The sequence below is a fragment of the Micromesistius poutassou genome, assembly GCF_964030765.1.
Source record: "Micromesistius poutassou genome assembly, chromosome: 11".
NCBI classification, from domain to species: domain Eukaryota; kingdom Metazoa; phylum Chordata; class Actinopteri; order Gadiformes; family Gadidae; genus Micromesistius; species Micromesistius poutassou.
Window position 1 is genome coordinate 11,882,428 of NC_140281.1, and position 26,854 is coordinate 11,909,281.

Sequence of the window (26,854 nt, forward strand, 5' to 3'; positions counted from 1 at the left end):
CGTGTGAGGCATTGGAGCAGTTTTTAACGCAGCAGTTGCTTCCAGGCATTGTTAAAACAGTAAAGAATTTCAACAACCTCCTCTGCTAGCAGCTACCGTGTCAACAATAACGCAAAGCTCAGCTGCACTCAGAGGGGCGTACCCATAGGGCGTACCTACTAACATGGCGGAAAGGGGGGGGGCTTACACGGCTTACTTTGCCGTGACGTCAACTCCTCATTCCTAAATGAGAACACAATTCGGTGTTTAGCTAGGCTAGTTGCACACGTCTTTTTTTATGTAGACTAGCCTAGTCAAGGCCTGCGGTTCGATGAATACTTTTCTATTAGATGTAGGTACCCAATGTGTTCGCGTTATCCATACAGCATGGCCTTTTCATGCATTTTAATTGCCCATAGATAGGCTACACCAGCGGTCCCCAACCACCGGGCCATTCAGCTCTTAGCAGATCTTAGCTAGATTCCTGACCGGGCCTATGGCCGGCGGCGGAACCCCGACCGCGGAGCCCCCCGGCGGCGGAGCTAAGATCTGAATATTAGCCCCAGCTTGATGATTCGGATCTTAGATTATGGTAGGTGAAAAGTTTGGACCCCTGGGCTACACTATCCATTGGAAATTGACACAGTTTCTCGTCGGTGAGTTCGCCTTAGCACTACAGGCATCATGCACTTAGCACGTGATCAGACCACCAGAGTTGTTGGTCGTTGCACATTGAGACTAGTGCCGCGGTCAGTCGACCGCTTATTTATTTTTGTTCTCCCGTCAAACGGCTCACTGTAAGTTCACCTCCGCACAAGTCTGTGCGCTGTGCGCGCCCTGCTGGTTAATCTGCTATCCTCTTTCTCCCCCCTCCCCCCGCCTTCACTGCTTTGATATGAAAAATGGCTGAGGCAGGTGAGTCCTCCGAATCAAGTCGAGTATTTCAGGCCAACTGGTAAAGGAGTGTCACGGCTTTCAAACACACAAACCATAAAGCCTATGGACGCCTCAGAACGGACTAGTCAACGCGCTGCGGCATCACTCGGGCAGGTGTGTGTGTGTGTGTGTGTGTGTGTGTGTGTGTGTGTGTGTGTGTGTGTGATTTCAAAGTAACAAACTCAAAGCCGATGCATGCGTCCAAAACTATTCGTTCAAAACCAAATAAACAACAAAAACAGCGGCCCTTATTCGCTTTAAATAATTAAATCTTTTCTTTTCAGTAAGTATTTGTATTTAAGTATTTGAAGCGAATAAGCGACGACACACACGCACGAACACACGTGCACGCACGTTCATTCACGCAAGCAGGCACCCACTACAACCTGGAGAGGCTGTAAATGCTTTTAAAAATGATACAATTTTTGACAGGTTACAAATTCTCCCAATTTACTGACTATTCCTCTGTACATATTTGTTTTTTCCTGCATTTTACAGATTTGTGAGGAGTTTTTATGTATTACAAACAAAGATCTACTCGGAACATTCAGAGCTGCTGTAGAAAAATATGCACCCCTACTGCTGAGTTTGTACCGCGCCCGAAAAACAGTTTGGCAAGGATCTGAAGGAGATACTGAGAAAGCATGATGATGAGGTGTGTGCACAGTACAGTACCAAACAATACTTTTGCCCAGATGAAATTCAATCTGTTGAATTACAATTAGTCTTGCTATTATTAGAGCTATCTTTCTGTTTTTTCTTTTTTTCTTTGAGACCACCAACATCGTCAGACACGGCAAGGAAGCAGCCATGAAAGGACTTCCTGTGTTCCTGCGTGAAGATCTACCTAATCTACTTTTCAAGCAGTGTCTTGTAAGTATTAATGGTCATTAATATAAATTTTACAAGCATAGAGATACAATTGTAAAATGAAGATACTGTAATTGAAAATACTAGAAAATCTGAAAGTTTATTTCCGTTTCGCCCTCGGACTGCTTGAGAGAGGGAAGGGAAGTTAATTGCCTGTCTTATATAAAAGCTTATTGGTTGTGAAGTGAGTCCCTCTAGCACATTTGACAGGGGTTTCAGATTATACCATGAGGAAGATGCTGCTTTGATATACAGGTTGTTGTCGGCAGATGTTAGACCGAGGCTACCTGCTTTGGCTAGAACTAGGGGGCTAGATCACAGCCATATCACTCACCACCTGTCAGGTCATTCTTTTGATACTAGTGATTAGGTCTAGGCCTCTACAGGCTACAAGCTATTATTTTTCTTACAGTCCAAGTCAAATGTTCTGGGCCACATAACTACAAGGGTGATATACTCTTCTACATTGGGTTGGAACCATTTCCTTGGTTTTGTGGACATTGCAGGTTATGCTGGTGAGCTGGCACGCATCTCACAGGGGTGAATTATACCATAGATTATAGATAGATAGATTATACCATGAGGGAAGATGCTTTTATTGAGCTGGCTCCTCTTTGCTCTTTTATCTGTTTAAATGTGCGCTATGCATGATAGTGGAAGTTCAGTTTGTATTATTTGTTTAAATTTCTTGGTTGATGCTTTTGCCCAACAGAACGTAGAGTAGGTTTAAAGTTTAGGATCACTTTGAATGTTCTTGTTTTCAATGGAAACACACATGAGTTATCCTGCATAGGAAATATAGGAGACCAAATCCTGTCTTTATTAATTTTTTCCAGATTCATATGGCGGTCTTATCATGGTAAACTAGCTCATTGTCAGGTGTTTAACAGGGACACACACTCGGAGACAGTAAAGAAAGACGGGTCCGAGCTGCTACTCGCGTTTGATGTGCTCTCACCGTTCTCATGCACACAATTGTTTTTTTAATACATAAATTAAAGGCTTGCGGTTTGTCCACGATGCGGCCTATATGCGGGAAATTACGGTAGTGTAGTTTACATAGTTTTCATAGTTATCAGCCTACGTGCTGCTCAGAAGACCAGAGTTTTTTTACAACACCCTCAGGGGTCGCATAGCTATTGGATCATGAGGAGATATTAGCTGAATGCTAGGAAATGTTATTTGTTTAAAGGTCCCATGGCATGCTATTTTATGGATGCTTTAATAAAGGTGTTAGTGGGCCCCTAATACAGTACTTGAAGATGTTTAAGAAATTCAGCCTTGGTGCAGAGTTACAGCCACTACGAGCCAGTCCCACAATGAGCTCTCCACAAACGTGCCGTTTTTAGAGGCGGGTCAAGGTGGAGGGTGGGGGTGTGGCCCTGAGCAGCTTGCAGCCACGGTACCATGCGCTAGTGTTTACAGTGGAACACTGAACACTCCGGGTGCTCCGGCGGGAGTCCTAGAGCTCTATATCTAAATAATATATTATATTTAGATATCTATATAATATATATTATCATGGTCAAAAGCTGTTTGCGCCTCCGTATGATATTATTAATCTCAAACGACTGCGACGGGTTCTCAGACGCCTCTGGTTCTTCCACTTCCACGTCAATATTAAGTAGGCTACAGACTCAACGGAGAAATCAAATGGAGGAGAAGGGGATTGTTGCCCGCGATTGTTGCCCGCGATTGTTGCCCGGGGTTGTCTGCGTCGGGTTGGTTGAGAAGGAATTGGGAACCGCGAAATGGAGGAGAAAAGGATTGTTGCCCAGGATTGTCCGTCGGAGCCCCGCGGAACGCTGGCCGCCCCCGGGGCTGCCCGCCCAGCCCTGCTGCCACGGCAGCGGTCCGTCTGAGCCCCGCTGCCCGCTGGCCACCCCTGGGGCTACCTGCTGAACGCTGGCCAACCCCGGGGCTGCCCGCCCAGCCCCACTGCCCGCTACAGCGGGGCTCCGACGGACAATCCTAGGAAACAATCCTTTTTTCCTCCATGTCGCGGTTCCCAATTCCTTCTCAACCAACCCGACGCAGTCTAGTCTTTTCACCAAATGGGAGCTACATGCAAGCTTGCGTTATTGTGTTGCATGTTATGCGCCATGAAGGCCGCCTCATACCTCCGGATCCGGACGAAATTTGTCCGTCCGTACTAAACGTTGTCTCCGGGACTACCCTTCATACCCCGTCCGGTTTCAGTGTTATGGATGTTACGCAAAACAACCTCTAGAGGGCAGTGACTGTCGTGTATAAAATGACCGGCATCGACAATCGCAAACATGGTATCTGTAGAGGAGATGATTATGCTCTGTGTCATCCGGCACAAAGTGTACATGGAGGTGGCATGTGGCACCCCTCACCAACCTGCAGATTCTCTGCTCAAAATTTAAATTCAAAAAAGTTTTATTGGCGTAAAAAATATACATTTGCATTGCCAAAGCAGGTGTACAATAAAATTATAAGGTCAAGTATATAGTATTAAAAAAAAAGTATAAAACGTTAAATACAAAATATTTATACATATCAGTTATTATAGGCCTACTACTCTCGTGGTTGGGACTTCTGCCTCTACTGCCGCCTCGATCTCCGGTGGTAGTGCTCCGGTTTGTCCGGAGCACTCCGGATTCGTAAGCTCAGAGGCGACGGACCCACTGACGGACAACCTCCGGGACCAGACAAAAGCGTCCGTATCCGTATTTACCGTAGGGTGTGAATGGGCCTTTACACCAACAGCGGAACGGTTATCCAAATAACAAAGAACACTTGCGTTACAGTGTGTATTCACACACACACATGTGGCGCTCGCACGGTCCTAGCTCATTGTCTCATTGGCGGGCCAAATTCTCTGGGCGGGCCAAGCAGAGAAAGGGGAGGTAACATGGCCCCATATGACGTCATATGGGGCCGGAAGCCAAATCGAAGCGTTTCAGCGATCCTTTTTTCAAAGACGGCGCAAGATAGCTACTTCTCGGTTTACACCTAACGCAATTTTTAGCTACTGGGGGACCATAGGGAGGCTAGGGGAACTCGACTTAATGTTAGAAAACCTCAAAGTGAAAAATTTTAAATGGCTTATAATTCATAGGGCTCCTTTTTAGGTATAGGCCCATTTGATTGTTGTTTCTGCTGATCAGGTGCACCAACCCATTGCAGCAAATTATAATTAACCTATAGAGCATTTTTCCATATAGTTATTATCATTTAGCTATATGAGACACACTCCTTACCTTCTGCATGGCCATGTTCAACCACAATATGGCCAATAAGAATATTGGTTTTCCATCTTCAACGATACGGGCATATATAATCTCGCACTCTTTGGTGGATTTGTCAGTGGAACCGTCAAGCATGAACGAGAGGTAGGGGGCGGATGCGACTTTGTCAGCGGTCTTTCCCTTGAGTGTGTCTGCTATAACTCCCACAAATTGTGCACACGCAGTGTCGTTGGAATATGTGGGGTTGACGTTCAGTCCGTTATTCTTCATCATTTTGTGAACGGGAGTTCCTCTTTAGCGATGTTGTAGGCGGTGTTATCATTTGTTCATTCTCCGCCGAGCGATTGGTCTCATCTATCCGATTAAATGAGGTGGGGAGAGACTGGGAGCTTCATGTGATGCAGCGGTCCCTGCACGTCTTGTGCTTTTGGCTTTCATTGTGTAATTTTAATGACTGAACTTTGAATTGTGTAGACCCATTTACAAAATGTGTTTTGCCTGCAACGGACAGGCCACATGTCCTGCAGTACACACACATGGTTTGGTTTTGCATGGTTTGTCCCCCATAACGCAACCACGGGAACTGCGCCAGCCATTTTTGTTGAAAACAAAAATGCCCCCCGCCTGCCCCCCCCCACTGCCCCCCGCCCACTGCCCACTGCCCCCCGCCTCTTTCGCCAACCTTTTCACTGGCCTCTTCAGAATAAGAATCTGAGATTCTTTTTGCTTCCTCTGCTAACCCTTCTCCAGCACCAACAACAGCCTCATTTGTTTCCTCCTCCGAGACATTTTTCTTCTTAAAATAATCTACTAACGACCGCTTCATATCTGCTCGTCCTCCTGCAGGTAGCACCGGAGCGACCTCATTAAATTTTAACTCACACCTTAAGAAATTAGGTCGCATTCTGGAGCCCTGATCGCCTATCAGTGGAGCCATTCACCTTACCTTCTCCGATAGCCGTCGCCGTGTAGCCTACGATTACTTATTGAGACATTGGCTAAAAATTACAACTTCTTGGTTATTTATTTTAATCTAGACTATAAATATTTCCCCTAAACATCAAATTAACCCTTCTCGTAGCCTACTTAGGTGTCATGATCAGACTGTGTCTATTGTTAAAAGTCTGACTGATGACTAATGTCCAAGGGAAAAAAGACCATACACGTATGATTTTGTTTATCAATTAAAGAGTTTTCTCTTTCATAAAAAATGAATCAGACGTTAGCAATATAAAAATAACTTTGGTTACTTCTTAGACTATAACTTATAATACATTCTGAATGTTTGCATTCAAATCCTAGCAGTACGCAATAATTTGTACAACATTTAAACAACAGACTCCCAGGAAGATCCTCCAACAGGAAAATTCATATTCAATATTCATATTAAAATATCAACAGTGAAATCAGGGAAGAGCCATTAAAACATCTCAAATATTACGGTAAAAGTATACATTTTGTATTAGACAATCTTTAATATCTTTACTTCTTACATTATATAGCGTATAATACATTCTGAATACATTCTGAATGTTTGCATTCAGAGATGGTTCATCTTCAGTCCGTTTCGTTTGGTGGGTCTGCTGGGCGGTGTCGGTGGGGTAAAGACGAACAGTGTTGGGATGGAATTTGGCTTGAGCTTCCTAACACCATCAGCTCTGTGACTCTAACTGTGTCTCATCGAAGTGGTCCTACAAACGGAGTCAGACATTTTAATGCAATTTCAAAGAGAAAGTAAATGATGGTAATGGATTTTCACAGAATGGCATCTAACCAATGCATAGTTATTGCATGGATTACATAAGCGCTTTGGCACCATGCTGTTTGCACTAGACTCTAGACAAGAGTAACATAAATCTCTCCAGCAAACATGAACTGACCATGTATTATCTGTAACTCGAGAAATAGCTGACCAAGCAATGCTGCAAAAGGGCATTTGTTTGCAATATATCCACATGATTTCCGTGCAAAGTTAATCACAATCTTTCTGACATGTATGAACATAAACAAAGACAATGCAGCCGGTGTTTTTGAAAGAATGCAGGGTAAAATGCGGCAGTGCAGAAAGATAGCACGTCAAGTAGGCTAGCCTTGCAATGATGTAGTATTAATAGTTGTCATTATTCTAAAAATTTCACAGAATGGCATCTAACCAGTGCATACTTATGCATAAAAGAGCCTGGTGGAAAAATACAGACGGCAGATGCAGGTTGTTTGTCCCGGAGTTCAGTGCTAGCATTAGCATAAAAAAGGCGCAAAGAGCTAGCGAGCATCGTGTAGCTTAACACTACTAGGCTACGTTCAAATCAAATTCACTTTGGTTAGTACTTTTTTCGAAGCATGCCATGAATTGATGGGGTACAATAATATTTTCCAAATGTGTTTTCTTTACAAAGTCCATGATAGAAATGTTCTTACCTCACACAACAAGGAAAAATTATTTGGCTTCCAGTTCATCCTTCTGACCCTCTGCTCCCACAATTTCCTCCTAGTAGGGTCCTGAGGGAAATGATGCAGACGTTTACCACGTCCGGGCCTTAGAGAGCAACCATAGGCTACACAACACAACATTTTCTTTCGAAAAGTAATGATATTACAGATATATATTCCTCTCTTGTAAGTTGTCGCACTTGCCTTGATAGCATGGTAATGACGATTGATTAATGTTTGGTCTGTAAGATGGCGTACACAAAACACATGACTACCTTTGAACCAATCCACGACAGAATTGTCCTGAACGTTCTAAACAGAGTTGGCGGAACTCTCTCTATATACGGCTTTGGCCCTGGGAAGAACTTGTGCTGAGGGATAGTGGATGTCACATATTCTACTCTGGCCACCTGTGATCGGTTCTTTTAAGCAATCTTACACAAGATGGCGTTCTTGAATGTCATTGGTACGCAAAGCACAGCCGTAGGAACAAGGCGCTTGCGCAGAGTTCCGAAGTCCTGTGCTTCAAGTACCAATAATGACATTCAAGAACACCATCGAGTGTAAGATTGCAAATTAATAACACAAACCATCTTCATTATCAACAATATTGTAAAATGTTTTCATATTGTGGGTTAATTTGCCCTCAAATTCAAGCTTTCTGCCCGAGTTCATCTCCATCAGAAAATAGTTCCTATAGTAAAAGCGCCTCGTTCCTACTGCGCAAGTGAAACAATGTAACAGTTGAACGTTGTTATGGAAACTAGGCTCATGAAAGTAGTTTCAGCTAGTTAGCGTAGCGATACTTTCTGTAATTAGGCACATTATTTTTGTCCGTTCTTTCACCAGGCATTTAAACACACTCTAGAATGGGAATTGACCAATCAGAGTGCATGCTTAAACTTGTGTGTTATTGAATACCACATTAAGTCAGCTTTACAAATTTTCTCATTTTTCCCATGGACAGCACCAGATAGGCTTGAATGACGGGGATATGGATCAGTATACACCGGAATGGTCCTTCAACAACAAAGCTAAAATGACAGACAACTTCATATTGGATATGACAATCCAATTTGAGATGCCTGGCTCCCTACAAGACATGTAGTATGTGATGTGAGTTTGAATTGAAAATCATATTTCTTAATGTCCTCAAACAGGAAACTGATCCAGATGACGTGGCTGCCAAGGGAGTCACTGTGGGAATTCTGTATGTCCTGTGTGGCTGAAGCCTCATCCCCCAAGATCCAAAACATCGCACTCATCTTAGAGGAATCCATAGTAGTAAAGGACCTTCCGGATACTCCCATGGCCTACCTTCTCGGCCTCCTTTATGCACTCAATATTTCCTATCCGGAGGACCTTAAGTACACCTTTGAAACACGTGTTCCTGGATAATGGCCCAAAATGCTCTGTGTGCGATCTCTAAAGAAAAAGCTTTGTCTTGTCTAAACGTTGCAAAAAGAAAAGTGAAATAAAGAAACAGGTTTTCCCTCTTGGAATCAGCTCTGATTAGCAGCTGTGAAATTTGACAAGTTCACATAATTGTTTTGTGTTGTGTTCTCAGACTAATTGCTGGTTATTAACTCAAAAGTTTGTAAAATGTGTGTTACACCCATTTGTAAGTTATGTAGTTATTGCTAATAAGGCAACGTGAAATTTGACATTGATTTATTTTATTTATATTTTTCTACATTGTTACATTGCTACATTGATTCTTCTAGCAAAATGTTAATGCAGAATGTATTTTCAAGTTAGACCTGTGAAGCCATACGTGTCAAGACAGCTGTGAATGACATGTTATGTGAATTTTAACAGAACTTTTTCATGTTAATTCTCTTGATGCCCATAGTCATCTCTGACCAGCAGCTGGCAAACTAATGTTTTAAGTGTTTATCACACATTTTATTGTCTTAAATTGTATTTTAGATTTTAGATTAGAATGTTTTTCAAGTTATACCTGAATATTTGGCCATATTGTTGAATTTGAAATTCACACTTTGATCACTGACTAGCAGCTGTGAATGACATGTCATGTGAAATTTAACACTGAACTTTTTCATGTTAATTCTCTTGATGCCCATAGTCATCTCTGACCAGCAGCTGGCAAACTAATGTTTTAAGTGTTTATCAAGTGAAGAATGGGGAGATCGCGCACTAGGGCTGAGAAGTTCCAAAAGTATTTTAAAAGCCGAAACAACAATTACAGGACACATAAACAAGGGGAAACGTTTCGGGTCCAGCCCTTCATCCATGTTCCTTGTACGTGATGCGTCACAGGGCGCAGCGGCCTTTTATAGGCTCGCTTGCCAATCACCCAATCACCCCAAGACACATGAGTGTGTTTGGGGTCACAGTGTATCCAAATCACCAAAGTTACACCACAGGTACTATAATATCACGATTATATACAAACATGTACAGGAGATATAACATTTGTATACAGAAACATAGTCACATTTTAATAGTGATACCATATTTAAATTTAAATTAAAAAACATATATATATATAAAACAATATTTAGAAAAAGGTACACATCACCCTTATGAAAAGCAATATCATTATAGCACATTAGGTTATCTTGCGTCCATGTTGGCCTAGTCCATTATTCAACCAACTATTCTAATTGCAACAGTTACAGCGAACATGTTAAGGTAAATTCATCATTGATACCACATAGACGGTCTCCTAAGACCAGTTCAGACCAAAGATTTGCGACGCAACGAGACTCTTGGGACGTCGCAGGGGAAAAGTTGCAGCAGTGTGAACTGGTCGTCCCCAGACCAGGAGTCCCCAAAGATTGAACATGTCAAATCGCCGTCGTCACGTAGCCGTCACTCATTTCACGGATTCCTGTGAGACCGGGTTGCCTTAATTACATCAGTTGCATTTGTCAGGTGAAAACTAAATGTCAAGGGAAAGGCGGTGGTTGAAAAAAGTATTTCGATCGCTTATTAAGTTCACTCGTGGCGTGTAATGATTTATTCGTGTCCCTGTATCATTTCCTTAATTTAGAAGACAGACACAAAAAAATAATTATAAAAAAAATGATATAAAAAAATGTATAGAAAAAAAAATATTTAAAAAAAAATTATATAATTTTTTTTTTTTTTTTTAATTATAGAAAAAAAATATTTAAAAAAAAATTATAGAAAAAAAATTATTAAAAAAAAAATTATAAATAAAAAAATTTGACCTGCGCACAAATGTTTTTTTTTGGACCTGCGCGCGCAAAATATGAAAAAAAATTATGAACAAAAAAAATTGTATTAAAAAAATTATATAAAAAAAAATTATGAAAAAAAAAATTATATAAAAAAGAAATTATATCTTTTATCTTTTTTTGGACCTGCGCGCGCATCTTTTTTTTGGACATGCGCGCGCAGGTCCAAAAAAAGATGCGCGTGCGCATGTCCAAAAAAAAGATGCGCGCGCAGGTCCAAAAAAAAACATTTGTGCGCAGGTCCAATTTTTTTTTTTAATTATTTTTTTCATTTATATATATATTTTTTTATAATTTTTTTTATATAATTTTTTTTTTATATAATTTTTTTTATATAATTTTTTTTTCATAATTTTTTTTCATATTTTTTTAATATATATTTTTTTATCTGTTTTTATATATATATATTTTTTTTATAATTATTATTTTTTATATATCAGTTTTTTGACTTTGTTGCCTTTTTGGGAGCTTGGTTCCCTCTGGCTCCCACGTAATTCGATTTATACATTTCAGAGCTGCCAACAATCACGATCCTACGGAAGAGCATTAGGGCCACGGAGTAATATATTAATTCTAAATCTCTGAGAAAAAAAGTCAAAATTTTCGAGAAAAAAGTCGAAATTTTAAAAAGTCGAAATTTTCGAGAAAAAAAGTCAAAAGTTTTGAGGAAAAAAGTCAAAATTTTCGAGAAAAAAAGTCAAAATTTTCGAGAAAAAAGTCAAAACTTTCGAGAAAAAAAGTCAGAAATCTGTAGAATGCAACCCTCCACGGCAGTGACATTCACTGGCGGCCAGTAGATGTCAATGGCTGAGACGGAGTGGCAGAGAGACACACGCATTCCGCTTGGTGGTTCGACTGGAGGAACCGGGGAGCCATGGCTGCGGCAGGTGGGTAGATAATACATGTTTATGCTGCATTCTGTGATACTCAAGCAGTACCCTATATGAGGCGAGTGGGAGTGCGGTTAGATGATGCCGCGGGTGTTGTTTGGCTAGCCACAACTATTCGGCTAGTTTGTGCCGTGTGGCTAACAGCCTGTGACTGCTTCGTGGAGTTCAACCAGACAACTTGGCCGCAGTAGCCTACGTCGTTTGGACATGTAAAACTACTTGGCTTTGGAAATGCGTTTAATAATATAATGCAAGGTAGCCTACCGCACGCCAGACATTTACATAGTGCTACACAGCACTAGCCTGGCTAGCGCCTAACACTTCTCACTAGATAGATAGATAGATAGATAGATACTTTATTGATCCCCAAGGGGAAATTCAAGGTCCCAGCAGCTGAAGACACCACCGGATAGAACGTACGTACAAAATACGGACGTAAATTGCCACACGTGGAGCATGAATGGACATACAATACAATGTAAACAGGAAATACAAAGCAAATCAACAAATCAACATGACTAAGGGAGCAGTAAAATAGCCTACTATGGATAAGATGTGCATGAATGTAGGCTACTGAGGATTGGTACTGTGATCCAGTATGAGGTGTGTGTCAAGTTGGTAGTGCAAATAAGTCCAACAGTGCAACAGTGCAAGATTAAATTCTAGTGAAATAAATATGTACAGTACAAAATGTAAAATGTAAGCATAGTAAATCAAAAAAACTCCACAGTGCAACAGTGCAAGATTACTTTCTAGTCACCAGCAATAAATATGTAGGCTACAGTACAAAAAGTAAGCATAGTGATAATAATAACAGTACTAGTATAAATATATGGACAATTAAAATAGACCTAACATTGTAATAATATAAGAGTTATAGCAGCAGTGCAAGGAAATGCGCCTACTAGATCCCCTGTAGTAAACATAAATGTGTTGCCTTAATGCAATTCCTAAAGTTATGTTGCACAAAACCGTAGAAGGGGGGGGGGACACTACACATAGGACGAGTGTACTCCAGGTGAAGGGTTTGAGTTCAACAGAATATCACTGCACTTTTTGACAATGAAATTTCATTCTGTCCTTGTTAATTACAGCATATGCCATCTCTTTTCTAGGCTGTCTCAGTGTGTCAGATTTCTTACGTCAGAGAAGAGCCCCAGAACATGAAATACAACACTTGGAAGAGGACAAGGTAAAGTGTTCAGATGACAAATGTCAGGTTGTGCTTTTCTGGATATGAATGTGTACATGTACGGTAATGTAAACACTAAATGGGGGTTGATGCCTTAGAACACTTTTTATTACACGTGTAGTTGGGTCAATGATGTTTTTTTTGGCTCAGACGTCAGGTGGTACAACCACAGCTAATGCTCATAAATTAATTAGTAATTGGCAATTAATGTAAAGCAATTAATATGGTTCATAGACAATCCACTAAAAACAACATTTAATCCATACAATAGTGGCATTAGCTGTGGTTGCACATCCCTGACATGTGCTACTACTAAAATATCATTTGCCCAGTTATACATCTTGATGAAGACTAAAGTTAACACCATTATGTTGACCACCACTGCCTTGTTGGACTGAGCAAGTGTGTATAGGTATTTGATACTAATTTGAGCATGTGTGGTGCATCCATTGTATGTGGAAGGAGGAGGAGAGCAGATGTGTAACTTTTCAACAGCCCAGTGATGTCAACATCAGGGAGTTGGTGGGGGATTCCATTAGAAAATGGGTATGGGTAAATAGTATTCATTTTATGGGCTGCGTTATGAACAAGTTGATAACCACTAAGTTACCAATGTCAGAGATCTATCATGTCAAAACAAAAAGTAGGGATGTGTTTGGGCAATCATCACCTTTGAATGTCAAGTCCATGGGTGTAGTGTACATATTTTATGCACAGTTTGATAAGAACCTTTTCACTCTGAGGTGTCCTCACTTTTGTTGCCAACTTTTTATACATTAATGGCTTTAATGAGTTGTCGACAGGAAAATACATCTATACTGGTATTACATTACACATGCTACACACTAACTACTTGAAATTGAAACAGTCTCATTTTTCTGGTGTTGTCAAATTTTCAGCTTCCAGGAGTTATAGAAATTGGAACCTATCAATTCAATTACACACACACACACACACACACACACACACACACACACACACACCATATTTTATTGTAAGAGAAAAACAACTTACATTCGATTTTGTTTGTGATTTTACAGATTGACAAAGACATAATCCCGTTGATGGAAGACGATGACCTGGCAAAGTACCTTTCATCATTCGGGGATCGTCTAGCTCTGAGGAATTTTTGCAGAACTGGGACTGCTCTTCAGAAGCACAAAATTGGTCTTTTTGAAAAACTCAGGAACAAGCAAAATGAAAGAAAAGCTGAGGAAAACAGAAAACAAAATGCAGAACCAGGTGGTACATCAGCACCTACTTCAAATAAGAGGCGTAAGGCAAGCCACCGAAAAATTGAAATTGGATGGTTGCACTGTGAGGGAGGAAAAATGAAGCAAATCAGAGCAAGGCAGGGAGGCGGGACCAGAATGGTACCTATTGGAGTGGAATGTGGCATGAATGAGGTTCTACAAAGAGGAAAGAAGCTCTTCTTTCCAGATGGAATGTCATCAAAAGGACATGAATCGGGGTTTAACTTTGAACTCAGGGACTACAAACAAAACCCTGTGCAAAAGGATCTTACTGTTGGGTTTATCTACGACACTTTGTGCATGGCTCGTTTGCGATTTTACATTGCAACTACCGCTAAGGTAATTGCAATTGAGGATGAGGATGAGGATGAGGAAGTGACCTTTGGTCCAGGAAGTCCGGGTGGTGACATTGATGGTGATGATGATGACACAGAGCCCTTTGAGTTTGTGTTTGAGCTGCAGCCATCACCGGGTTCTTCCTCCTCATTTCTAGTGATGGACGCTCCACCTGACGAACTGCTCTCCACAGTATCCCACGATGCCTCTTCAGCACAACCGTCGCCTGTATCCCACGATGCCTCTTCAGCACAACCATCGCCTGTATCCCACGATGCCTCTTCAGCACAACCATCGCCTGTATCCCACGATGCCACTTCAGCACAACCGTCGCCTGTATCCCACGATGCCTCTTCAGCACAACCATCGCCTGTATCCCACGATGCCTCTTCAGCACAACCATCGCCTGTATCCCACGATGCCTCTTCAGCACAACCGTCGCCTGTATCCCACGATGCCTCTTCAGCACAACCATCGCCTGTATCCCACGATGCACAACCACCTGCCACCACATCACAAGCCAGTGCTACCAGAATAATAGAAATACACCATGGTAATTGCCTGAACGAGTTGATTAAGGAGTTCATGGATCCTGCTGTGCTCACGCAACAATTCGTTTTTAGGAGAATTCTTCCAGACAACGGTGTGGAAAAGGGGATTGGTGAAGGGGTTGTCAGAGATGTTTACTGCGCCTTTTGGGAAGAATTCTATGATCGCTGTACTGTTGGAACAACAGTAAAAGTTCCGTTTATTAGGCACGACTTTAACCGCGAGACCTGGCAGGCCATTGGCAGAATTTTGCTGTCAGGTTTTTACACCTGTCAGTACTTGCCTATAAAATTAGCTCTTCCTCTGATGGAGGACTTCTTTCATGGATGTGTGTGCTGTGACATCCTGGATAGTTTCCTGAACTATGTCAGTTCTCAGGACATCTCAAGGTCATCCTCAAAGCAGCACTTGAGGATTTCTCAAAGGTGGATTACAATGACCTCATGGATGTGCTGGAGGCATACGAGTGCAGAAAGGCTGTCAACGCCCACACACTGCCACAGATCTTGGAGGAAATCGCCCATAAAGATCTCATTCAAAAACCAAGATACGTTATGGACTGCTGGAAAGAGGTGACAAAGGGAATGATCGGCATTGATGAGCTGCGGGCACACTATGAGGCAATCAAACCCACTCCCAGGAGAGTCCAAGGCCTCCTGGAATTTGAACAGGTCACCACCGCAAAGCAGCAGGAGGTGGTAAACCACCTGAGACGGTACCTAAGAGAATCAGATGACGAACGTCTTGGAAAATTTCTGCGTTTTACTACAGGCAGCGATGTAATAATTTGTAGCAAAATCCAGGTTGTCTTTACAAAAATGTCAGACTTCTCCAGAAGACCCATTGGTCACACATGTGGATGTGTGTTGGAACTGTCAGATAGTTTTGACAACTTCCCAGAGTTTAGGTCAGAATTCAATAAAGTCTTAGACAGCAACATCTGGGTAATGGACATTGTTTAGTTTTCTGATGTTTGCAGAATGCTTGCCCTGTTGCATGCATTATTGCTCAGAGATGATTTTATAGGTCTTAGGAAACAGTTCTGTGTGAATATCGCAATACTTATGTATTTTTACAGCCAATTTTACAGGTGTACTTATAACATAGCTCAAGCTATGTTTAGTTCAATATATTTCAAGCAATGTTCAATGAACTCTAGTTAACGTCTGTGCATTTCAGCATGACTGTCTTGAATGGTTTTTGAATGCATTATTGCTCAGGGATGGTTTTATAGGTCTTTGGAAACAGTTCTGTTTGAATATCAAAATACTGAAGTATTCTCTACTATCTTAACGCACAGCCAATTTTACAGGTGTACTGCCTTGAATGGTTTTTGTAGGCATATGTATTGATTGCACATTGCACCATTATACTGTACTTGTGCTGTTTTCTGCAAAAATCATTTCCATTAAATGCTTTATAAATAGTTTACATAGTTGTCTTTATTAAAATGGTAATAGATACTGCGGTCTGCAGTCATGGGATCTTTGAAAAGTAAGAAAACAACATACAAGGGGTCTTTTTTGAAAAAGCAATTCAATGTGTCAAACAAAAATGTGACAATACACGTATTTCATAAAATGTACATAAACTTTCATGGCATTACAGTGCCATTTTGTGGATGATTCGAGGATGTGAGGAACTGCACTGCTATTTTGCCCTCAAAGGCAGGGAGTGCCATTTTCCCCTTAATGTACAAATCCCTAGTGTTAATTTTGTATTGTATCAGACTCTAGTTGCAGGAATGTACAGAGCTACTTTGGGGTAATTATGGAATATGTACAAAGAATAAGGGATAGCATAAACACTACATTATACTAGTACACCCTTCTCCATGGAACTAAGATTTGTGTATGAATACAAAGTAGGAATACTTTCACCAAATACTTGAAACATACTTTATTTTCACAGCCCTACAGAATAGCCCACAGGCAATACTGTACTACTGTGCTCATTGAGCTGTACTGTACCGTATGAAAAACTGTAAATGTTCGAAATTCATTTAATGAGGGTTGAATTTGAAAAGTCAAACTCAAACAATGTCTCTGGCTCTTGAACAACAAACTTAAAGGTAGGTTTCCTTCAGTCCAACAATATCATTTTCACAGAACAAACAAAATCTTACTTTCAGTTCATTCAACAATACATATGATCTTCAGCCCAGTAACAGAGAAACTCAATCCACAGGTAAGTAAATTTCAGTACAATTCCCAAGGCCAGAATCACAGGTACGTTTTCAGTGAATGCTCCACACAGCAGAGTCCAGTCAAGAACAAGAGTGCATGAAGCTGAGTGTATGTGTCTCCCCAAACTCCACCCTCATACTGAGAGTTTCTGCCTCTCAAAAAGCCCTCTAGCTCAGCTGTTTTCAAAGAAGGGGCCGGGGGCCCCTGGGGGGCCACGACATGATAGGGGGGGCGGCAGCAGGTTGTCAGGAAAAGTATACAGTAGAACAAAATAAATCATTGAATAACTAATGTATACCAAAATGAAGAAAAACAAGCTAAATAATATTCCCATTAGTTAAGAACTGCATTATATTAATCTATTGCACCTAACATTACAACTATTATCGTTATTTTATACATCCCTGTTATACACCCCTGCCCTGGCTCATTGGCCTCTTGGGATGTCACACTACACAGTCATCTCTACTGTGTTAACCTATTAAAGTGTAGCAGATGGGGTATTGCCACAGTCTTGTAGGGATTAAACCTCTACGCTAACCTAGGGAGGACTGAGCAGGACAGGATCTGACTCCCCCTTGCCCAATGCCTAGTAGGATTAGTGCTGTCGTGTGGCAGCAGGTGGTTTCCTAGATAGATAGATAGATAGATAGATACTTTATTAATCCCCAAGGGGATATTCAAGGGACATTCCTATTTAGCAGTCACTTGCTAGAGTGAGCTTCAGGATCTGCAGATTGTCAGGGTGCCTGAAGGGTGTTTAACTGGTGTGTAAATGTGTACGACCCAACTAGTCACCACCCCAAGACTATCCCAACCCCAGCTAAACAGGTGAGGTGTCCCTTCCCGCAGGTTAGAAACAATACGAGTGGGCAGGTTAAGTGGAGGCTTGCTCAGTGGCAATTGCAATCAAAAGTCTCTCCAAGTACCACTGTGTGTGTGTGTGTGTGTGTGTGTGTGTGTGTGTGTGTGTGTGTGTGTGTGTGTGTGTGTGTGTACGAGTGGATGGGTAAAGTGGAGGCTTGCTCAGTGGCAATTGCAATCAAAAGTCTCTCCAAGTACCACTGTGTGTGTGTGTGTGTGTGTGTGTGTGTGTGTGTGTGTGTGTGTGTGTGTGTGTGTGTGTGTGTGTGTACGAGTGGATGGGTAAAGTGGAGGCTTGCTCAGTGGCAATGGCAATCAAAAGTCTCTCCAAGTACACAGCAAGTGCTGATGCACCCAAACTGTGGGCACAGACGAGTAGGTGAAATCCTCAAAGATTATTTTGTATCTCCTCTCGTAACAGTGTGTACAGTTCAGCAGCTTCAAACGCATCTTTAGGAGTGTTCCATCCATTTTCTTGTACCAGCAATGTGGACAGATCGTAGACTGTTTCATCACAAGGCAATTGACCCTTGGGTGTGCACTCCTCCTTACAAAGGTCAACCTCCTCTTGATTAAATAACTTCAGTCTGTCCTCCCCACCAGAAATCTGCGGGGCTGTGTAAAGTAGGATTGGACGACCTCCAGACTGACCCCTGGATGTAGCTGGTCTGATTCTATGAGTATTCCATGTCTGCACAACTTCATCCAGCTCTTTCTGCAAGACAATGCAAATGAAATTAAAATGATATAATACACACATTTGGTTTCTGCACGGTTGAATGAATTAGGCTAAATTAAGTTTTGTTTCTGCGCAGTGCGAGTTTATAAGCAAACAATCTACGCCTGCAGTTTCAGCAGAGGGTTGTAGAAGTTTCAGCACATTGAGTGATCCCATAATTCCATGCAAGTTAATGGTAATGCAGTAATATTAGATTACACTGGCCTGAAGACTATTAATACATTTTTTTTTTATGTTTTCACATGTAATGGATCCTATAGTCGTGTGTTTTTTATTATGTACCTGTAACTAGCCTACTAAACTACTTCGTTTCCCCAGGTCCTTTGCAGAGAATTGAAGTCACCCTTAATGTGTATTGCATGTAGGCCTAACAGAAGTAATACATCCCCGAATAATGAGTTTTAGCATACCCACGATAGGACTCACTTAGCCATGTCACATCGGGGTTCGCACTTGCCTAATTGCGGTACACCATATTGTATGTTTCATTTTAAATGGCATTTTGATTAAATCGATTCTCACATTGGGTGATGATGCAAACAGTAGCATAGCCTACCTGAACTAGTTCGAGGAAGCAGAATTGCATTAGGCTCTTATCCAAGGCATCGCCGGAGAAGTGGCCAGCATCTTGCAATGATTTGAAGAGGTTCATCCAAAACTGCACGCTCTGTTTGCGAAGGATACCCCACCATGACTCAATGCGCTGGTTTGCAGTGCTGCGGCCATACAAGAAACTTTTGATGCCTGCAAATGCATCGGAGTGCTCTCTTCTAAGGAAGACTTGCATGCCCTCGACGTGGCCATTCTCAGTCCCCCTATCTGCTCGCAGCCGCTCCGGACAGCCCCCCACACGTTCGATGCACTTGGTGTAATATGAGGCAATGACTTTAGGGTCATTGTTGGTGGTATACGCCTCCATCCACAATACGTACCGACTGTAGCCATCAATGCATCCGTTAATGCAAATTCCAAATGGCTTCAACTTATCGTATGAATCCATGTGCCACAGTGCGTTAGGCCCCGGGGTTGTGTACTCACGCCGCCTCAGACGACGTGCCCGTCTAATTTCCACCCCACGAGGATCAAGTGCCCTGAGTATCAGCCTTATAGTCCTTTGAGACACCACAAACCCCCTCTGGATAGCTCGTAGGTGTAGCCAACGATACCCCTGCATCTGTCCATTCCCATGCAGTTCCTCCTGCACGAAGGCTATCACATTGTCTATGTCCGACTGATTTCGCCTCCTACACAGTCCAAGTTCACGACACCGCCTCTTCAAGGTCCGAATAGAAATCACAATACTGTGATTCTGTGCTAAGACTGCAAGGATCTCTTTGTTAGATAATCCAATCTCGAAGTAACATTTAATTAAATCCTCCATTTCAGCAGCACTATGCCAGGACACGAAGTCTGTCAGCTCCAGCTCTGAATGACCTGGTTCTTCCTGGTAGCCTACATTTCTGACTTTTTTCTCGAAAATTTCGACTTTTTTCTCGAAAATTTTGACTTTTTTTCTCAAAACTTTTGACTTTATTTCTCGAAAATTTCGACTTTTTAAAATTTCGACTTTTTTTCTCGAAACTTTTGACTTTTTTCTCGAAAATTTTGACTTTTTTTCTCAGAGATTTAGAATTAATATATTACTCCGTGGCCCTAATGCTCTTCCGTACGATCCCCCCCACAGTCAACATTTAAGCCCAGTTCAGACCAAAGATTCGCGACGCAACTGCTTGATCCCAAAGATTGAACATGTCAAATCGCCATCGTCACGTAGTCGTCACTCATTTCACGGATTCCTGTGAGACCGGGTTGCCTTAATTACATCGGTCGCATTTGTCAGGTGAAAACTAAATGTCAACCCAGCTGGCATTCGACTGACATTAAACGTTTAAATGTGGGTGAAATAATGTCAGTCGATGTAAAAACATTGATTCAACGTCAAAACAACGTTGAACACCAAATAGTTGAAATGGTGTTGTTAACTCACTATGGATTCAACATTTAAATATCAACCATTTTTGAGTTGTATGTCAAATCAACATTATTTTTACAACCATGACTATTAAACATTTTGTTGAAATATATCAGTAGAAAAATAACGTTGTTTCAGCATCCAAACAATGCTGACCAATTAACTGTTGAAAAAGTGTTGATACATGAATAATAATACAACGTTGAAAGATCAACTCGGAATTAAACGTTTGTTGAATCGTGATAAAAGCACTTTCTACATCTCCCGGCGTAGGCCTACTTTAAGAGCAACTCCAGTCTGATAGATCATTTTGGAACATCGTTCAATACAAGGGCTTGATTGGAGGACGGCGGTTGTCCATCACACAAAGGCGGTGACTAGGATTCCATTGGCTCTGACGTTTCCAGACAACACCTGCTTGCGCATGCGCGAAGTGGGTCTGTGTCGTCATCGTCAGGCCACGCAGATTCTGACCGGGACCGGTTCGGTTAACTGAATTTGGCGGTAACGGCTAAAACGGTAAGCAACATTCCTAAAGAAATTTTGATTGTGCCTGACTCTGGCCCATATATTAATACGTGTGTTAATTGATATTGTGTGTACAGGCAGACTAGTTTAACCGCGAAACGCAGTTGTGTGCTAGCTTAACCACCAACCGCCGTGTGTGTGTGTGTGTGTGTGTGTGTGTGTGTGTGTGTGTGTGTGTGCGCGGGCAGCCTAGTTTAACCGCGAAACGCCGTTGTGTACTGGGGTCAAGTTTCCATTGTCCGGTAATTACCGGTCATTGACCGAAAAAAAGGAGGACCGAAAATAATTCTCTACACAATTTGAATTGTGTTTAAATATGCTACAGTTTTCATTTGTTTAGCCAATTCATGTAAAACAATGAGGGTTTTGATAAACCCAACCCGGCCCGCGGGGGTCGGGCCGATATTTCCCACCGTTATCCTCGAGCCCGGTCGGGCCGGGCCTTTGATCGAGCGTTTGTGTTTTTTTTAAAATCAATCACCGGACCGAAAATCGGCGTCGGTGACATGAGTCTATTTGGTGTGGTCGCTGAAATCGGCCACGTCGGCGTTCATTTCAGCCGTTTCAACACGTGTAATCGGCCATTAGAGTCGGTCTTGTCTTTGACCATTCTGATTGGTTCATTACTTCACTAAACTGACACACGCTACCGCTCGCTCGTCTACTCACGCACACGCGCACGCGCACACACAGCCATTCTCGCGCACACATATGCTACTCTCGTAACACTTATTGACAACAGTTAGCTGAACATTATAGGGTCCCGTCCTTCCACTCCCTGTTTTCTCAGTTAAAAACAGAAATCAACTACATTTGTCCCAGTGTTTTGATGTGAAATGAAGCCAAAAAAAGGCGCTCTCTTCCTCCGGTAACGCAGTTGTTAGCGACGCCTTTCTTGTTCCTCGTTTCTCCCATTTGTCTGTAACGCATGCTCCAATCTTTCATCGATCGAGTGTTTTTTGGCCCACAATTCGGGTATAAATTATGTATAATGTATCGGCCGATTATATAATTATGGCCTGTTTTGGAGACAGTACATCTCGCGCAAGCGCGGAACGTATGGCGTCGGCTGTAATCCCCTTGGTGTGTACTTCCCACGTCGTTTGTTCGAGTCGGCCAGATTAAATAGCCCGACTTCATTTACCGACGCGAATCGGGCAGTTGGTCCGGTGTGAGCTTGCCTTAATAGCTGCCTAACCAGTATTTTACCCCTTCAGAAGCATTTATATCGAAATTAGAATATAAAATTAACATACCTCAAATCATACCGTGATATAAATTAGTCCATACCGTACAGCCCTACACTGAAGATATGTATACATGGTTCATATATGGGATTTGTTAACCTATTCAAGGTTGTTCTCTCTCTATCCCAGGGTGCTGCTCAGATTTTGTCATGTCCTTTCACTACATTCCCTTACTTGACTTCCGTACAGATACAAATAAGATATAATGTAAGCCTGACAGGCTGTTGGTCATGTTTAATAAAAAAGTACATTAATGTTACTGCTTTGGGGTCAATTCAAGGTTAGAGGGTTCCTTGTACAATTTACAGCATTAGTTATATGAGAATCTATTTAATTTCCAAGCAAAATTGGTATTGTAACAGAAATATCCCTAACCGAATCGATATTGAATCGAATCAAATCGAATCGGAGATTAAATCGAATCTGGACCTTGTGAATCGGAAAAGGTCAATTACAAGTGGTGGGTACAAAATGAATGTTGACGAAATCTGGTGGGGACGCGCGCCCCCCCCCCCCCCCCATATAAAGAAATAATTAAATATTTATATTTATAAAGAAATAAGAATTGTTTATATGTCTATGGCGACAACAACACGACTACCGTCTCCTACTTCTGGCTCACGTCCCCTGGCCGCAAGATCTCGAGCATGCGCAGAACACAAAATCCGACACAGGTTTACATGCACGTAGAGATCGGACTATGATCGAGTTATCTAGGTGTTCTTATCCGATCTCGCTTGTCCGTTCGTGTACCGATTTAGGTCCGAAGTCGGGTAAAGGTGTTTACATGCATTTTAAAAGTCTGGTTGAGGTCTTACTCGATTCTTTATCTGATAATGACTCTGCATGTAAACGCACTGAGTGACACACTTTCCATCCACAAACTTTAAAAAATAAGGTTGAGATTTCACATTATTCTTCCTTCTCCTTTCCAGAGATTTGGAAGAACAGGACCTGAAAGTCTCCTTCAACGGTGAGTCGTCCCCAAACCTAACCCAACCATCTATTTGAATCTGAAAGTAATGTAACTTACTGTAACCCTTAAAACAAAAAAAATCACTTACATTTTTGTAAAATTTATATACAGGTTGATGTGGAAGATATTATAAAAAAGATGATAAGCACAGCCTACCTCATTTGTTTGAATGTTTTTATGACTTATTTTAAAATTGAATGATTTTCTTTCTAAAACATTTAGGCATACAAATATTTAGTTTTTCTTTTCACTCCCAGATGTATCACAAAAAATGGAGGCGACAAAATGCACAATTACGTGCATTGGTGGAGTCTAGTGACTCAGATGAGAATCCAGGTCCCTCAAATGAGAATCCAGGTTCTTCAAATGAGAATCCAGGTCCCTCAAATGAGAATCCAGGCCCCTCTTTTGCTGATAGCCCAACAGACATACAAACACAGGAGCAGTCTGATACAGGAGAAGACGAGTATCGAGATGATCACCACCCGCCAGACAGTGATAGTGAAAGGGATTCCGAAATTGGAACTTTGTCCGAGGAGGAATCAAGTGATCTAAGAAGTGATTTGGCAAAATGGGCTGTAAAAAATAAGGCAACGCGCACATCGGTTGATGAGCTGCTCTTGGTGTTACGTAAACATGGCCACCGGCTGCCAAAAGATGCCAGAACCCTGTTAGGAACTCCACCTCAAATAGAAGTCAGGGATCTATGTGGTGGCCAGTTCCTCTACTTCGGCGTGGAGACGGGACTTTTGAAAATGTGCTCACAGTATCCCGATTTCTTTTCAACAGAAAATGAGATACTGCTAAATTTCAGTGTAGATGGTCTGCCATTGTTTAAATCATCCAATGTACAAATTTGGCCCATTCTTTGTAGTGTGAAAAAGTTTGAGCCGTTTATCGTTGCACTATTTTGTGGAACTGCAAAGCCAAACAGCGTTACTGATTACATGTCTAGTTTTTTAACAGAACTGAAGGCACTCCAACAACATGGGGTTGAGTTTGAAAATGGAACATTAAATGTAAAAGGGAATGCTTTCATTTGTGATGCCCCAGCGAGAGCATTCCTAAAATGCATCAAGTCCCACAATGCCTACAGCAGCTGTGAGCGGTGCACCATTGAAGGACATTATGTAAGTCACAGGGTTGTATTCAACTACCAGTCGCAGGCTAAGATTGATGCAAGAACAGAAGATGACTTTAGCAAACAGGCATATCCCATCCACCAAACTGGTTGTTCACCCCTGATCACTGCAGGCTTGCAGTGCATAAAACCGTTTGTGCTGGACTATATGCATGTTGTCTGCCTAGGGGTTGTCAGACGATTGCTGAACTTTCTAAAACAGGGACCTAGAGAGTGTAGGCTGTCCCAGAGGCAAATTGGAGAAATTTCAGCAAAACTCTTGTCCTTCAGTGGAAAGCTGCCAAGAGAATTTGCCCGACAGCCACGAAGTCTAACTGATCTAGACAGATGGAAAGCGACGGAATTCAGGCAGTTTTTACTCTATACTGGACCTGTTGTTCTCCGAGGCATTCTGCAAGACAGTTTTTACCATCACTTTTTGACACTGTCAGTTGCCATGTCTGTACTGTTGGACTCCAATGGCAATACACGGATGTCATCCATTGGCTACGCTGAAGAGCTTCTAGTATATTTTTATAGAACATCTACCAAGCTCTACAGCCCAATCTTTCCATCCTATAATGTCCATGCCCTGATCCACTTGGCTGAAGATGCAAGGCACTTTGAAACATCTTTGAATGACATCTCTGCCTTTCAGTTTGAAAACCACCTGCAAAAACTTAAAAAAAGTGTCAGAAATGCAAAAAACCCGATTGCACAACTAGCGAAGAGGATAGCAGAAATGGACAATGCAAAAATTCATGTCTCACCAGCAGCACTTAGGACATTTGTGTCAACTAAGAAGAAGGACTCCTGTTTTTTTTTGGGACATGCCTTTGCCTTGGTAAAGGAAAGAAGGCCAGAAAAGACATGTGTGTGTGATGTGTACAGTCTCAACGCTTTGGACAGTTTCTTCACCAGTCCATGCGACTCAAAACGAATTAACATTGCTGTACTGCGCGATGAAAGAGGGAACCGAAAACGAGAGCTGATTGAGGAGAAAAAACTGAAGCACAAGGCAGTTTGTCTACCATACAAAAGTGGTTACGTATTTATGCCATTGCTTCATGGCAGTGAAAGGAACTAACCAATCTAGGACAAGTGAGAGAAGATGAGAGTAAGGCCACTAATAGCTGTTAATCTTTTAATGTTAGAAGTTTTTAGTTATAATGTAATGATGGTTATTCACTTTAACTGTTGGATAGCATTGTTCTGAGTTTTCTCTTTTGTTTTTCCTGTAGACCAGAACAATGTGGACCAGAGCAGTGTGGAGAGAGGAGACCATGGAGATGGAGGAAGTGATACCATCATGTTGGGTTAAGAATGGTGGTGTATTGTGGCCTACACAAGGAGCTGCGGGAGCGTTGAAGGACTGCAAAGAACCAGAAGAGTCATGGACGAAATTCCCGTTAATAAAAATTAAGATTCAGTCAGGTATGTGTTTTGTAAGGCAAAGACTTATGTCATATCAACGCAAGGCAAATTTCAAAACGTCAACACATACATATGGAGATTTCTTATTTTTTCTCTTTTACATGAACTTTTAAGTATCTCTATCTGTCTCTTATGTATGTTTGGTAATTTCTAGCCATAAAATTAAAAATAGCTAAATGTCAGAAGCACAACACAAATAAACAGTCTCATCCAGAAAAAACAACAACAAAATATATTTGAGAGGGAACAGAAGGAAGCAAAAAGCTTATTTAGTCCTGCCCCTTCCTCACAAAATAATATCATATGCAATAAAAAGACCAATATTGTCATTCAATAGCCTCAGTTTATTGTTGACTGTTGGCATGCAAGATGATATCCGCTTATATAAAAAATGAATGAAGTATTTTATAATAGCCAAACCTGCATTTTTACCCAGTTGCTGTTGTATATTAAGACTTACTCATTTGTATGCATTTTACCATTGCTGTATGTACTTTCAGATGACAAGAATGAATGCGAGAAGTATGATTTTACTACAACTGCTGAATTGAGTGGCTCAGAAGAGGAGTTACCGACGAAGAGGAGGCAAAAAAAAAATATATATCCAGACTACCAAATGGGTATGTAGTGCACTTTTACTGCTTTGATCATTTGTAAGACTTTTTTTCAATGTTGTAGAATATAACATTTGTAATTGTCTATCAAAGATTTATTGACCTTTGCTTTTTTTAGATGAACCATCTGTCAATGAAGACAGCCAAAAAGAATCTTCTCCAGGTCATATGATAAAGAGTACAGGTATGTAATAAATTAAGTTTTTTGGTTTTCACATTTATTTTCATACCTCTGTCACAATAATGAGGTTGGAGTAGGGTTTTCTAACTTTTTTTGTCAATTCAAACTAAGGCAGTCAA

The 26,854-nt window shown here is 41.5% G+C and overlaps 1 protein-coding gene and 1 long non-coding RNA gene across 4 annotated transcripts; both read left to right on the forward strand.

The window, feature by feature from the left end:
• Positions 1-268: 268 nt before the first annotated feature.
• Positions 269-9,513, forward strand: LOC311355705. Of its 3 annotated transcripts, XR_014637504.1 has the most exons (5): positions 269-635; positions 895-1,029; positions 1,414-1,570; positions 1,690-1,788; positions 8,591-9,513. It is a non-coding gene; the product is annotated as an uncharacterized lncRNA (long non-coding RNA). The 3 variants fall into 3 exon arrangements; XR_014637505.1 differs by lacking the exon at positions 895-1,029; XR_014637506.1 differs by lacking the exon at positions 895-1,029 and having other exon boundaries at positions 269-571.
• Positions 9,514-11,477: 1,964 nt separating this feature from the next.
• On the forward strand, positions 11,478-25,827 carry LOC311355415 (uncharacterized protein; the record flags this gene model as incomplete). Its single annotated transcript, XM_084475185.1, has 6 exons — positions 11,478-11,541; positions 12,660-12,736; positions 13,777-14,968; positions 15,253-15,589; positions 23,346-23,383; positions 25,748-25,827. The coding sequence occupies exons 1-6, from the start codon at positions 11,529-11,531 to the stop codon at positions 25,825-25,827; spliced, it is 1,737 nt and encodes a 578-aa protein (XP_084331311.1). The 5' UTR covers positions 11,478-11,528.
• Between the last annotated feature and the right edge of the window lie 1,027 nt (positions 25,828-26,854).